The sequence below is a fragment of the Neoarius graeffei genome, chromosome 9 (assembly GCF_027579695.1).
Source record: "Neoarius graeffei isolate fNeoGra1 chromosome 9, fNeoGra1.pri, whole genome shotgun sequence".
NCBI classification, from domain to species: domain Eukaryota; kingdom Metazoa; phylum Chordata; class Actinopteri; order Siluriformes; family Ariidae; genus Neoarius; species Neoarius graeffei.
The window spans coordinates 60,165,506-60,180,488 of NC_083577.1; the positions used below are offsets into that span (position 1 = coordinate 60,165,506).

At 40.5% G+C, this 14,983-nt stretch overlaps 1 protein-coding gene across 3 annotated transcripts in view; it reads left to right on the forward strand.

The window, feature by feature from the left end:
* The window catches only part of ubr3 (ubiquitin protein ligase E3 component n-recognin 3), a 111,521-nt gene that overhangs the window by 78,599 nt on the left and 17,939 nt on the right, over positions 1 to 14,983 (forward strand). For 2 of the 3 annotated variants that reach the window (XM_060929990.1, XM_060929991.1), the window contains exon 32: positions 6,950 to 7,050. In XM_060929990.1, the coding sequence (XP_060785973.1) occupies positions 6,950 to 7,050 (101 nt within the window). Of the gene's footprint in view, positions 1 to 336; positions 2,123 to 6,949; positions 7,051 to 14,983 lie in introns of those variants that run through there. The other variant, XM_060929992.1, reaches the window with a different exon arrangement.

A 14,983-nucleotide genomic window follows, 5' to 3' on the forward strand; every position in this document is an offset into this window, starting at 1 on the left:
GCACCTGTGAGAGAGCTTTTAGCCTGGCAGTATTCAGAAGGGAGTCAGTGTTTTAAAAATACCTTGTTAGGGATATTAAAGGAGAGCACTGTCAATTGCTCCCTCAGGCCATTTCCCAGTGATATTTAAATCGCGTCTGCAACCTCTTGGACAGCTTGCTGAATTTAGTCTCCTTTTCTGGAAAACTACAGATTCTCTTCACAGTTTTGCATTCACAATGATGTGATATATTTTTTTTAGTATATTTTGAAAATGTTGGTTAAATCTTAGGAAAATAGTCTCTTGTCCCTTTAACGCCTGCCTGAACCGCTGACCGAGATGAGTTTTTGTGTGCAGGAGAAAGGGAGAGTGGATGGACTCGCTGAGCGCACACATCATGTAACCAGAAAAAAAATATCCTATTAAAATGGAGATGGCAATCTAACACCCTGCAGCCTTAATACTTCCACCTGAATATTAACATTTTCACACACACACAAGGGCAGTTTATTTCATCACAAGAATAAGTCGCAAGCGTTTTTTGGACTTGCTCCGTAATTTATTTTAAATGGTACCACTGAGGTTTAGATACCACTACATTTAATCCTGCTATGCTTATCCCGTAGTATGATGTATTTTATGAAATTAGTCCTGGATATTTGTTCACGATTTTAAGCCAGTGACACTGGGATCTTTATTTATTTATTTTTTGCCAGGCTGTTTTTAGAACACTTTCTTCGGTTATGTAGACTTAATGATTGTCCTATAATAATCAAGGCACTTTGGTGTGCTTATGAGTTTGAGATGTGTTCATAAACCATGTTTGCATGTTTTATACAATATTGGTAAAAAGTTTGGACACCTAATTCATCCATCCGTTATCTGTAACCACTTATCCTGTACAGGGTTGTGGGCAAGCTGGAGCCTATCCCAGCTGACTATGGGCGAGAGGCGGGGTACACCCTGGACAAGTCGCCAGGTCATTGCAGAGCTGACACATGGAGACAAACAACCATTCACATTCACACCTACAGTCAATTTAGAGCCACCAATTAGCCTAACCTGCATGTCTTTGGACTGTGAGGGAAACCGGAGCACCCGGAGGAAACCCACACCTAATTCAATGGTTATTTTTCATGTCCTTAATGATGGACTGCTGTTTCTCTTTACTTAGTTGAGTGGTTCTTGACATAATATGGGTTACTACAGTTGTGGAATAGGGCATTATTATTATTATTATTATTATTATTATTATCTCATCTCATCATCTGTAGCCGCTTTATCCTGTTCTACAGGGTCGCAGGCAAGCTGGAGCCTATCCTAGCTGACTACGGGCGAAAGGTGGGGTACACCCTGGACAAGTCGCCAGGTCATCACAGGGCTGACACATAGACACAGACAACCATTCACACTCTCATTCACACCTACGGTCAATTTAGAGTCACCAGTTAACCTAACCTGCATGTCTTTGGACTGTGGGGGAAACCGGAGCACCTGGAGGAAACCCATGCGGACACGGGGAGAACATGCAAACTCCACACAGAAAGGCCCTCGCCAGCCACGGGGCTCAAACCCGGACCTTCTTGCTGTGAGGCGACAGCGCTAACCACTACACCACCGTGCCGCCCATTATTATTATTATTATTATTATTCCCTGTTTGCTCTCAAATGCATTAAGAAGGCAAGAAATTGCACATGAAATTCCACGAAACCTAATCCCGCGATAACTACTTCCGTAATTTGTCCAGACCAACCACAAACTTGTACGTCATCCTTCAAACGGTCCAGCCAATCACATAGTGTGACGTCACCAGCAGGCGCCGGAGCCCGAGCTGATCTGTAGATCTGATTCCTACACCGAATCGACTGATGATCATCTGTCAGCTGTGCTTCACATCTCCACCTCAGACATTCAGCCTGACTCTGATGCACTCGTTAAAGACCACAGACTAGATTTCTCTCACTGAACAAATAAAAAACTGAAAAACACCAAATGACTACAATTTAGTTAGACTACAAATGTGGGCATCATTATTATAATATGATGTATCTTGCTTGATATTTGGAGTAGAAAGACAATACTGTGATGTCTTTATTGTGTTTTGGGGTGAATGTGACTGAAAAAAATGGTATAAACGTTCACATTTTGTTAACCATTGTTTTGGGAAATTTGATTGAATAAATGACATTTTTTGTAAGGCAACCTCGTTTCTTCCATACTCTTACCAGTCTTAGCAGCTTGTAAAAACAATGTTATTTATTGCTTTATATAAAGAAATACAATTAATATTATGCAGAATTTAGTTCAGCCTTTTGGTCCGGCCCTCCACAAAATTTTCTGTTTCTCATGTGGCCCCATGGAAAAAATAATTGCCCACCCCTGATCTAAAATATGAAACATGTGAACACTTTTTAAACCAAGTCTATGCGTGTTCCATATGTTGTTTCGTAGTTTTGATGTCTTCAGTATTATTGTACAATGCAGGAAATAGTCAAAATACAGAAAAATGCATGAATGAGTAGGCGTGTCCAAACTTTTGATGGTACTGTACTTACAAGAACAGCTCTGCCAACCTTCCATTTTTAACATAACACATACCAAAGGTTCTCCCATCATTCAAAAAATGCACTAAATGAACCATTTGAAATATAAATAACTGACAGGGTTTTATTTCATCGTTCATTCATTCATTCATGATGTGAACGGGCATCCCTGGAAGCCCCACCTTCCTCCCATCATCTAAAAAAATAAGTCCCCCCCCCCCCCCTTTTTTTTTTTTAAAACTGGTGCTCTCCTCTTGACCTTCCCACCTGAAAGATACGGAGGCATCACTTTCTGTCTATGTAAATGGAGAGATTTTGAGTTTATTGATCTGAAATAAAATGTTTGCTTGTTTGATTAATTTTTTTTTAAATGTATTTTTAAAAAAATCATCTCTCAGAGCGAGCTCAAGAAAAAAAATTAAGAGACCACTGCAAAATTCAGTTTCTCTGGTTTTATTTATAGGGTTTATATATATATATATATATATATATATATATATATATATATATATATATATATATATATATTTTTTTTTTTTTTTCCCATAAACCACCACCAAGATTTCCCCCAAATTCCACAAAAAAATTATCGTCACTTGGAGCCATAACAGGGTCTTGATCTTGTGGTCCTCCATCCATACCTTGATTGGCTTGGCCGTGTGGCATGGAGCATTGTCCTGCTGGAAACCCTCAATCTTCAGAGTTGGAGAGCATTGTCTGAGCAGAAAGAAGCAAGTTTTTTTTTTTTTTCCATGATAACCTTGTACATGGCTTGATTCATGTGTCCTTCACAAACAAACAATCTGCCCCATTCCAGCCTTGCTGACACCCCCCCCCCCCCCCCCCCAGATCATCACCAATCCTCCACCAAATTTCACAATGGGTGTGAGACACTATGGCTTGTAGGCCTCTCCAGGTCTCGGTCTAACTATTAGATGACCAGGTGATGGGAGAAGCTGAAAATTGGACTTATCAGAGATGATGACCTTACTCCAGTCCTCTACGATCCAACCCTTATGATCTTTAGCAAGCCTCAGCCTGACTCTTCTTTGCTTCTAATTGATGGATTTTTTTCCCTCTTCTCCTTCCCCCTTCTTCCTAGCTTTGCATGACTTCAACCCTGCCTGGAGGAGCCTGTTTCGAACCATCCTTGCTGTGCACTTAACCCCAGCTGGCATTTGCCATTCTATTTTTTATTTTTTTTTAGGTCCCTTGATGTTGTTATACAGTTAAGTGACATTTGAAAGAGTTAACGATCATCCTGGTCAGTGAATAGTCGTTTTTTCCCTCTGCCACTCTAACTTTGTCGTCCCCAATGTCTGCTGCTTGAATTGTTCTTATGAACTGCTCTCTTTGAAATTTTGAAGAGGGAAGCAACCTGACGCTCACTGTAGCCCTCTGCCAGTAAAGCTGGAATTGAACTCTTTTTCTCCCTCAAAACATTTTTTTTTTCTTTAAGTCTGGTCATGATGAATATTTTTGTGTTCCAATTAAATTTAAGGTACTGCTAGCACTGTTTTTGCCATCTAAACTGGTCTGATTGCAAGAGGATAGTGATGATCACTGTAGTGGTTTTACTTTTCCTCGTTAAAGCTAGACAGCCTTTCAGTTTCATAAAATTGGTGAAATTTAGTTCCCTCTGTAATTTGGTCATTGTGATGTTTATTTCTGTGATATCTCTCAAAATATCTGGCCATTCTGGGGGGCGTCGTGGCTCAGGTGGTTAAGGCGCCATACCATGAATGCAGGCGACCCGGGTTCGATTCCGGCCCGAGGTCATTTCCCGATCCCTTCCCGTCTCTCTCTCCCGCTCATTTCCTGTCTCTACACTGTCCTATCCAATAAAGGTGCAAAAAGCCCAAAAAAATATCTTAAAAAAAAAAAATCTGGCCATTCTGTGACCTGGGAAGTTATTTAATTTGAGGGCATTCCCGAGTTACATCATTCTGTCGCTAAATGAACAGCTGATCACCCCGAGGTGCTCGCTGACCGCCAATTATTTATTAGCTTGGTTCCTTTCTTTTCTTCTCACTTTGTTACTGTCGTCGGTCTTTCATGTTTCATTCGCACACTTGCATCCTCCATTTTTCTCTCCTGTTTCAAATTTGTATCCCACAATGCTTTGCGTGAACGGGGAAGGCCCACCACGTGATTCATTGATATTTGGAAGTCTGTGATTCGAATTCAGTAGCTTTCGGTCCACTAAACAAAAATAATTGGGTGTCAGAGATTATTTATTTATTTATTTATTCATTTTTACTACCTACATTTGAAAACTCTGAAAGGCAGCCTACCTTGAAGTAAGATTTGGTTCAGATGATCACCTGATCAGTACCTCATTAAGTAAAAGTGAGGTGTGCTTGTGTTTGGAATTCCAGTACAGACACTGGAATGAAATGGCTGCCATATGTGGAGATGCTGATTTAAATTTTAAAAAAAAACTGAAGTGGTCTCTTAATTTTTTTTTCTATATATCTCACCCACTTGACCACCATTAAAGAATATACAGTGGCATGCAAAAGTTTGGGCACCCTTACTGAAAATGTCTGTTACTGTGAATAGTTAAGTGAGCAGAAGATGAACTGATCACCAAAAGGCATAAAGGTAAAGACGACACATTTCTTTTCAGTGTTTTCTGCAAGATTTGTGTATTATTTTTGTTTTGTACAATTGGAGAGTGAAAAAATAAAAGGAGCACCATGCGAAATTTTGGGCACTCCAATACATTTGAGTTCTCAGGTAACTTTTACCAAGGTTCCAGACCTTAATTAGCTTATTGATCTGTGGCTTGTTCAAATTCTTCGTTAGGAAAGGTCAGATGATGCAGATTTCAAAGCTGTATAAATTCTCTGACTCCTCAAACTTATCCCTAAAATCAACAGCCATGGGCTCCTCTAAGCAACTGCCTCACATTCTGAAAAATAAAATAATTGACGCTCACAAAGCAGGAGAAGGCTACAAGAATGTAGCAAAGTGTTTTCGGATAGCTGTTTCCTCAGATTGTAATGTTATTAAGAAATGGCAGTTAACAGAAACAGTGGAGATCAAGGTGAGGTCTGGAAGATGAAGAAAACTTTCTGAAAGAACAGCTTGTTGGATTGCTAGAGAGGCAAATAAAAAGCTCTGTTTGACTGCAAAAGACCTTCAGAAAGATTTAGCAGACCCTGGAGTGGTGGTGCACTGTTCTACCATGCAGCGACACCTGAACAAATCTGACCTTGATGGGAGAGTCATCAGAAGAAAACCTTTCCTGCGTCCTAGCCACAAAATTCAGCATCTGAAGTTTACAAATGAACATCTAAATAAGCCTGATGCATTTTGGAAACAAGTCCTGTGGACTGATAAAATCAAAATAGAGCTTTTTGGCCACAATGTGCAAAGGTATGTTTGGAGAAAAAAGGGTGCCAAATTCCAGGAAAAGAACACCTCTCCAACTCTGAAGCATGGGTGTGGATCGATCATGCTTTGGGGTTGTGTTGCAGCCAGTGGCACAGGGCACATTTCATTGGTCGAGGGAAGCATGGATTCGAATAAATACCAGCAAATTCTGGAAGCAAACATCACACCATCTGTAAAAAAAAAAAAAAGTTGAAGTTAAAAAGAGGATGGGTCCTACAATAAGACGATGACCCAAAACACACCTTAAAATCTACAATGGAATACCTCGAGGCACAAGCTGAAGGTTTTGCCCTGGCCCTCACAGTCCCCTGACCTAAACATCATTGAAAATCTGTGGATAGATCTCAAAAGAGCAGTGCATGCAAGACAGCCCAAGAAACTTGTAGAACTGGAAGCCTTTTGCAAGGACGAGTGTGTGAAAATCCCCCAGGTAAGAACTGAAAGATTATTAGCTGGCTACAAAAAGTGTTTACAAGCTGTGATACTTGCCAAAGGGGGTGTTACTAGGTACTAACCATGCAGGGTGCCCAAACTTTTGCTTCGGGCCCTTTTCCTTTTTTGTCATTTTGAAAATATAAAAGATGAAAATAAATTGTTTTTGCTTAAAATATAAAGGGAATGAGTCCTCTTTATGCCTTTTGGAGATCATTTCATCTTCAACTTGCTTAACTGTTCACAGTGACAGCAATTTTGACTAGGGGTGCCCAAACTTTTGCCTACCACTGTATTTAGCATCATTCGGTGGGTTGGTTTGTCTGTTTGTTTTTAAATAGGGAAACTTCTGAAAATTTCAGCTAAAAATGGTCATAAACCCAAGAAAAAGTATTCATGTAAACTTAATAGATTAATATCCACTAACTAACTAAGGTGTGTGTGTGTGTGTGTGTGTGTGTATGGTAGGATTAAAGTAAAACATGTATACCCTACGGAATACTTAATTGCATCACAGTAAATGTACACTGTTTGTTAATATTATGACTGTGTGTAGTCATGTCTCTTCACTGTCATGTGTTTGTCCTGTGTGTAGATATGAGGATGAAGAGCATCCCGAGGTTCCAATGCTGTTCAGAGATGTCCCCTCCCTACTCATTATCTTTGTGCTCACTATGCCTCAGCCACTACGCAAAGGTACCATGCGCTCGTTTACTTTTCTGTTGAAAAGACAGTCCAAAGCTCGTAGGTGTTATAAAGGCAGTTAAAGCGGCCATGGTAACGGTAATAACAGATTTCAGGTGATGCTTGCATATCTGTTGGGTCTGACATCACCATTACAGTATGACTGATTACATTGCAATAGGCATGTGACAATATATTGTGCAACTAAGAAATCGTGACACAAATTTGAGTATTTAAGCCTGTGAAATAAAATCAAATCTAAATTAAACTTTTTAAATGAAATAATAGAATAATCCTGATCAGGCGCCCTACAGCAGCTCGCTTTTCCTAGCTGTTGTTGTATTTAGACAGCAGAGAGCATGATTGCATACAATAGCAGGAATACACATGACCTGAACTCTGGACAGAAGTAACGCAGCTCTAATGCCACGAAAATCACGAAAACCAGATCTAAAATGGGAAAAACGCTGCTGTGCATTTAACTGTACAGATATATTTAACAAAAATATATAGCCTGCTGTAAGCTAAAGAAAAGAGAAGAAAAGGAGGTAGTTTTCATTTTTAATAAAAGGATTTTTTATTTTTTAAAAATGTATTTATTTTTTGGTTAGCTCTTATTTTACTCCATCTTTTACAAATTTGGGTAATTAACTAATGCTCGTTATTAAGAAAATGAGTATGGGGTGTTTATTATTATTATTATTATTTTTTTTTTTTTTTTTGACAAATGCATTCACCGGCCACTTTATTAAGAATGCCCCCACACCTGCTGTTTGATGCAGTTCTCTAATCAGCCAATCCCTTGACAGCAGCACAATGTATAAAATCATGCAGATACAAATAAGACCACCTGTTAGTCTTCACTTCAAACATCAGAATGGGAAAAATTGTGATCTCTGTGACTTTCACTGTGGCATGGGTGTTGCTACCAGATGGACTGGTTTGAGTTTTTCACACAAGTCTCTAGAGTTTACACAGAATGGTGTGAAAAAACAAAACATTGAGTGAGTGACAGTTCTACAGGTGAAAACCCCTTGTTGATAAGAGAGGTCAGAGGATAGTGGACAGATTGGTTCGAGCTTTTTTTTTTTGCCAGGAAGGACATAGTAACTCGTAGCAGCTCTTCTGCACACCATGGTTTTAAAAAGCATCTCAGCATGCAACAGCAGAAGACCACATTGGGTTCCACTCCTGCCAGCCAAGAACAGGAATCTTTGATTAAAGTTCCTATTAAAGTGGCCGGTGAACGTATTTAAGTTGATAAAGAATAGAATGATAGATGTTGGTTGCTTTTTTGGGGGGGGGGTTGAAATTTTTTTTTTTCAAAATTATTGTGGGGAAATTGAACTTAATGCTGTGAATTGAGTGAATCGTTACATGCCTGTGTTGCAATGAAGAATAAGTTATTACAAAGTCAGAATGTTCACTTTAACGTTGCAGAGAGGTTGTAAGAAACAATTTCTACGCTTCTTTCATGCACTTCATATCACTGGCCAGAGTAATCGTAAGTGTCTGGCAGCCCTGGATCTCTGCCATTTCTCTCAATTATGCCATTCACTTACACGGACTATAGCTTGTAGAAAAATAAAACCTAATTAAAATAAAAAATTAACCTGGGGTTTAATGTCTTGTCATTATTACTCCCAGTATTGTCTTAAGATGTCAGTGATCGAGATGGGGCTAAGGTACACGCACTCGGAAGTCAATTACAAGCGAAAAAGACTGACAACCCCCCTCCTTCAGGCATGAAATGCAACACGCTCTTCTTTAAAGGGGAAGGAGGAAAAAAAAAGAAATTTAATGTGATTGAAAGCAATTGCCAAGTGAATTTGACTGATTGCTTGTGTCTTTTGGGTCTCCATTCCCCAGGATGTTATAAAAAGAGGGCCATGATTACATCACTGCAACTTTCTGTTCTATGGTGCACATGTTCGTGTTACTGAGAAACCTCAAAGCCCTCTGTCCTGAAGACTTTCTCATGTTGAAAAGCTAAGAGTTAAAACTTTTTACCTCTGACTGTTACAAAATGTCGACACTGGAGACTCCTTACACAAAATGCTCAATAAGTCTCCTCACAAAAAAAAAAAAAATCATCACCATATCGACAACTGCACATCTTTTTAAATCCGTTTGCATACATGTCAACCTTTGGTCAATCAAACCTGTATAACCAACCTCCAAAATCCGTATTTCCCTTATAAAATCCGTATAAGATGCAAATTAAAATAATTTACCAAAAACTTGAATGATAATTAGCAATGATATATCCCAGTTACTTTTTATTCAATATTAATAACAATAAACCTTCAGAATGAATGAAAAAGTATTTTTCCAGTCTCACCTGTGAAAGGTAATCCCATGTGATCTCGTTTGGACGGTAAACCTGTTGGTACAGTTAAACGCAGCACATGAATGAGGCATCTTTATTCTCGGCTACTGTCTAGACGCTATACCAGAGACGGCTGAAGAATCTCCACTTTGCCCCATCCAATATGGCGGCGAGGATGACGTATGATTCTACGCAGAAGGCGGTGTCTGTTTATATGTCTATGACTTCACGGTTGGCGGGATTCTCGCAATGCGGTGTGCGCATGATCAAAAGTGGAACGAAGTCTCGCTACCACAAGATAACGCGTGATTTCATAAGACTCTTTACTGGCTGGCTGTGGTGTACAGTACGTTTATCATCGTGGGAATTGATTATAGCTCTAAATAAATATTGAAGTTTTTTTAAAGAATCCGTATAACTTTATTTATACACCCGTATACTACGTTTATTGAATCACATCCGTATAAAATACGGACATTCCGTATAGAGATCTTGCAGTCACGTGACTGGAAAGTACACAACCGCCATCGTGTCGGTCAAAAACACAGCTAAATACTGCTGTACTCGTGTACAGAATGGATCAATTTCAACCGACGGACTACACGGCTCATTTTTCTAATGAACAGATAACTAGATATATGTCTAAAATAAACGATCTACAGATTTGTGACCCTTATGGCTTTCCGGACGGAGTTTTCACGACCGGATTTTGAACTGCCAGCGGAATACCCGGACGTGTATGATTACCTCATCAACTTTCCCTCGCTGTTCAGTGGTGAAGCACTGCGTGCTTATACATCTCTGAACAGTTATCTTTACAGAAATTCAGGATTTGTCAGCGACTCAGATGTGGCATCTTGTAAACAAGAAAATGATCCTCAGTGGATGGGTAAGTCACTTAAGTATTGAGTATAGCACTGACCAGCCGATTATAGAATAGAATAAGGTAATTCCAAATCATCCGTCTTGTTTACATGGATCTGGCGTTGGAGAGGTAGAGGCTTGGCAGTGGAGGTTTGAGTAGCTGTTTTCTGAGCTTAGTCAACAGGCCGGCTCTGCCTGTAGCCTCGCTTTTGCTTCGGCTCCCGGCGCCGCCTCCTTCCCTTTGCTTCCAATAACAATCCACGGAGACCCCACTGGTCTCGCAATCTGGTCCCGTCCGGAATGTTTTTGTTTTTTTTTTTTCTCGTCCGGAATGTTGTGCATGCGATGGAAATCGCTACAAGCCGTCATTTTCTGCTGGAAACCAATGTCCAATAAGTCCATACGGTTGTAGTGGATATTGAAGTCTGGTACAGACGAACAACACGCAAAAATACACACAAAAAACATAAAAAACGTGCACAGGTAGGGAGAGCTTGTAGCCGCAGCCGTTGTAGTAGAATTGTATATCGTAGGGTTTTCCAGAAGAAAAGGTAGAAGTAAAAGCAGAAGTAGAACCAGAAGTAGAAGGCGGAATATGGCGTTTGACCGACACGATGGCGTCTGTCACAATCTGGATCGGCTGTGACGTCACATGCAAGATCTCTATTGGTTGACATGTATGCGTTTGCATGCACTGTCTGACATCAAAATCTGAGTAACTGCAACAATAGCACAATGGAATGAGTGCATTAATATAAAGCTGTGGTTTGCCTCACAGCTGGAAAAGCTTCGGTTATATAAATTCACCTTCTGGTCAGTCAGAATTGAGCATTCAGCAGGACTGTGGTATAATTAAAAACGCACTCGCCTCCAGGTTTCTTCAAGTTAACCATGCTATTTCAGATTGTTGTCCATAGTATTACCTGGCATCACTAAAGCTCTTGTGGCTGAATGAACAAATCCCCACAGCCAGTCTCCAAAATCTAGTGGAAAGCCTTCTCGGAAGAGTGGAGGTTATTATCCACCACCCAAATGAAGTTTGGCGGGGGATATAGAAACGGGTTCTGGCTGGCCGGCCGGTCATGTTTTTGTTTCCGGACCATATCTTTAAAACTACTGAAGATGCAGTATCCTCATGAAACTTTTTGTATACATATCAAGCAACATGTAATCTGGTGCCTTTTGCTATTTTTGGATTTTTGAAAGAAGGAAAAAAAAGTATTTTTCAAATTTTTACATAAATAGATTTTTGATGTGGTTTCTAAGAGCAGTGTTTGTTTCCAGAGCATATATCCAAAATTATTCATGATATGGATTTGAAACTTGGTATGCATGTTAACAAGGTGATGTAGATGTGCCTTTTCATGCTAAGAAATTTGAGAAATTTTAATTTTTCATGTTTCCATGGAGACAATTTCAGACTTGGTCTTTCAGTTTAGTCTTAGGGGTCGGTTTTGTTTCTGGAGCAGAACTTGAAAACTATGAGTGGTATGGTCTTGAAAGTTGGTATGTGTTGATTTTAAGTAATGTATATGTGCCTTTTGATACTAAGAAATGTGAAATTTTACTTTTTAGCTCACCTGGGCCAAAGGTCTGGTGGGTTTATGCCATGGGCTGCTGAGGTCAGTGTAAAGAGGTAGGGTTGGTTTCCTGCAGTAGAACTTGAAAACTGTGACAATATAATATCTTGAAACTTGGTATATAGGGCGGGGGATATAGAGAACTGTCTTGTTCTAACAGCAAAGGGGCCAATTCCTAACAAGCTGGGATACGTGAAGAAAAGTGTATACACCGTGTTGTATGTGTGACAAAAGCGACTTAACATCAGGCACTTGCTGCTCTTTTTAAAATGGTGACCTCTTGATCATCAGTATGACTTGAATGTCTTTTTCGAGACCTCAAAATGGTAATGAAGGAACTTGAATTTTGTTGATTTATACAGGCTGGTCCATGCTATGTGTTTGGCCCACATCAGATTTACCCCTGTCCTGAAAGGCTGCTGTCCAACATGCAGTTGTGCTACCTTCTTATCTGCCCAGTCTCATTATCCATCTGTCTGTGTGGGTACTAACCTCACAAAAGCTCATTCAATCTTTCCATTGCTCTTATTTTCTAAAAAGCTGAAAGGAATGGCCCAAATTGCAGCAGTCTTGTGGGAGTGGGTAGTTGAGAAAGAAGGGAGTAGGTCAAGCGCACACAGCTTTGTCGAGGTCATTAGAATGGCTGGAGAGGAGCACAGAAAAACAGTGATGTGATATGGGGGTTTCTTTTCTAGTTTTGGGGCTGGGTTATCTCCCTGTTTACTTTAACTTTTTCAATTGCACCCTGGCTGACATCACTGTCGGTCTTTTTTGAGGTTGGAAAGTACGCTATAGATCAGCGTTTCTCAACCACAGAAGTGCCATCTAGTGGGCTGCAAATCATCCCCCCCCCCCCCAGTTGAAACACATTTTTACTTGTCGTAGGGTACAATTGCTGGGTTGCATCCGACGTCACATCCATCTCATTAAGCTACGGTCATATTACAGCTCGCGATGGGTTATCGATGAAAATGAGGCATTTTGGTGACGATGCATGCCAATAAACATGAGGACTAAAAATTGTGGTCTCACAGCAGGCGAGCACTTGACTATCACGCCTTTGCGCGCTTGAGTCTGGCGCAGCTCGAACGGCCGCACACACTCGTAGAGCCTGTGGTGCGTGTTCTTGGGACCAGTTATGGGAAACGCCCAATACTGATTTGAGCGCAACCAGCAGATACGGACGCAGACGCTGTTTTCACAGAGGCGTTGTGAAGTATCATCATGGTCGCATTTGTTTCGAGCCATGTTTATTATGCTGTAAATACTTTGCTTTATGATTCTGCTTTGCTTTTGTGTTTTTGTAAACATCACACTTGCTAATAAAGACTCTTCCTGCACTTGGATCTGTCTACTGCCGTCTATCCTGTAGTGTCCTGATCCCTAAATCTTTAACCCAGCCACATATAAAAAATTGTATGCCTCCATGCTCTTCCAGGTTTTCATCTGTTTGTCCATATAGAACGATGTCTGTAGCACCAGGTAGTTTGGGATGTTGGGGAACTAAACCGATGGATAATTTTCCAACTCGTAGGAAAAAAAATCCTTTGTTAGTGTGTAAGGATCTATCCCATTTGAGTGGTTTCGATATTCACTTCTTGGTTTTAATAACTGTACACAAACATGACAATAAGTTCTTGTGTTAATGGACCAGACTCCACTTTGGGATCATTAATCCCTTTCGGGCGGCATGGTGGTGTAGTGGTTAGCGCTGTCACCTCACAGCAAGAAGGTCCGGGTTCGAGCCCCGTGGCCGGCGAGGGCCTTTCTGTGTGGAGTTTGCATGTTCTCCCTGTGTCCGCGTGGGTTTCCTCCGGGTGCTCCGGTTTCCCCCACAGTCCAAAGACATGCAGGTTAGGTTAACTGGTGACTCTAAATTGACCGTAGGTGTGAATGTGAGTGTGAATGGTTGTCTGTGTCTATGTGTCAGCCCTGCGATGACCTGGCGACTTGTCCAGGGTGTACCCCGCCTTTCTCCCGTAGTCAGCTGGGATAGGCTCCAGCTTGCCTGCGACCCTGTAGAACAGGATAAAGCGGCTAGAGATAATGAAATGAAAATGAAATAATCCCTTTTGACTGAGAATGCCCTGCATGCATCGTTTTATGTTGGCTTCTGGCACAATCCATATAGTTTTAAATACAATATCTACAAGTAAAAACAGTTTGTTTTTATTGTATTTTTAATTCCTGGGCTCCCATCTGTAACAGGGAGTGATTGTTACATCCCATTAATACACTTTACAATAGATTATTAGATTCTAATAGAGTAGATGAGCAAAAATAATTGGGGATCTTTTTTTCATGGGCCCCGACTCGTTACAAGTATGAATAGATTGGCCTTGAAAAGCTTGCTATAGATGAGTGAGTGTTTCAGGAATAAATCCTTGGAAACAGTATATAAATGAAATGCACACTGCAGAACTGTGGAATATTTTCCCATTCTTGCTCTTCATGGAAAGACTTTTGTATGTCCATTTGGCGGGGGTGGGGTTAAAAAGGGGGAAAAACTGTGCTATTTCCTCCGAAGTGCTTTCTTGCTCATCTAAGTGTGAAGTTGCATCTATTCTAAAAGCACTCTTGCCAATATGCCTCTTAACCCACCTCACCTGGCACTGAGCTTCAATTACTGCTCAAATGAAAATGACCAATGTGTAAAATAGCAGTGATGTTTATGAGCAGAAATGAGTTCCTCAACCTAGATTGCAGCCAAAGCCAATTCGATGCCTTTTTGAACGCTCATGTTTGTTACCCCACTCTGCTCAGTCTGTCCTCCATGTTGACCTCAGGGGAACAGTACTCAGTTTTGTGTATGTGTCAATTCAGCATTGATCAGAGCCAGAACAATTATCTTTACTCCACTCATCGGGAAATGGAGCATTGATTTTTCACATAGCATGGTAGACATGGGTGTGAAATGAAGTCTTTTAAGTAAAGTTACAGAGCTGAACAAATGGGCCTTGACTGTGTGTACAGACACACCTGCTGGTTTGTGAGCTGTCTATGTGGTCCTCCACAGAATGGCACAATAATGGAGTTTGATTGTGCTCCTGTCTGACTCCTGGAGATGGGCATTATGAATAGATGCACAATTTACCATCTTCCATGGATGCATTCACATTCAAATGATTTTGATCCCTGTGTCTCAATGTCCTTAAATTCACACTAACAAGTG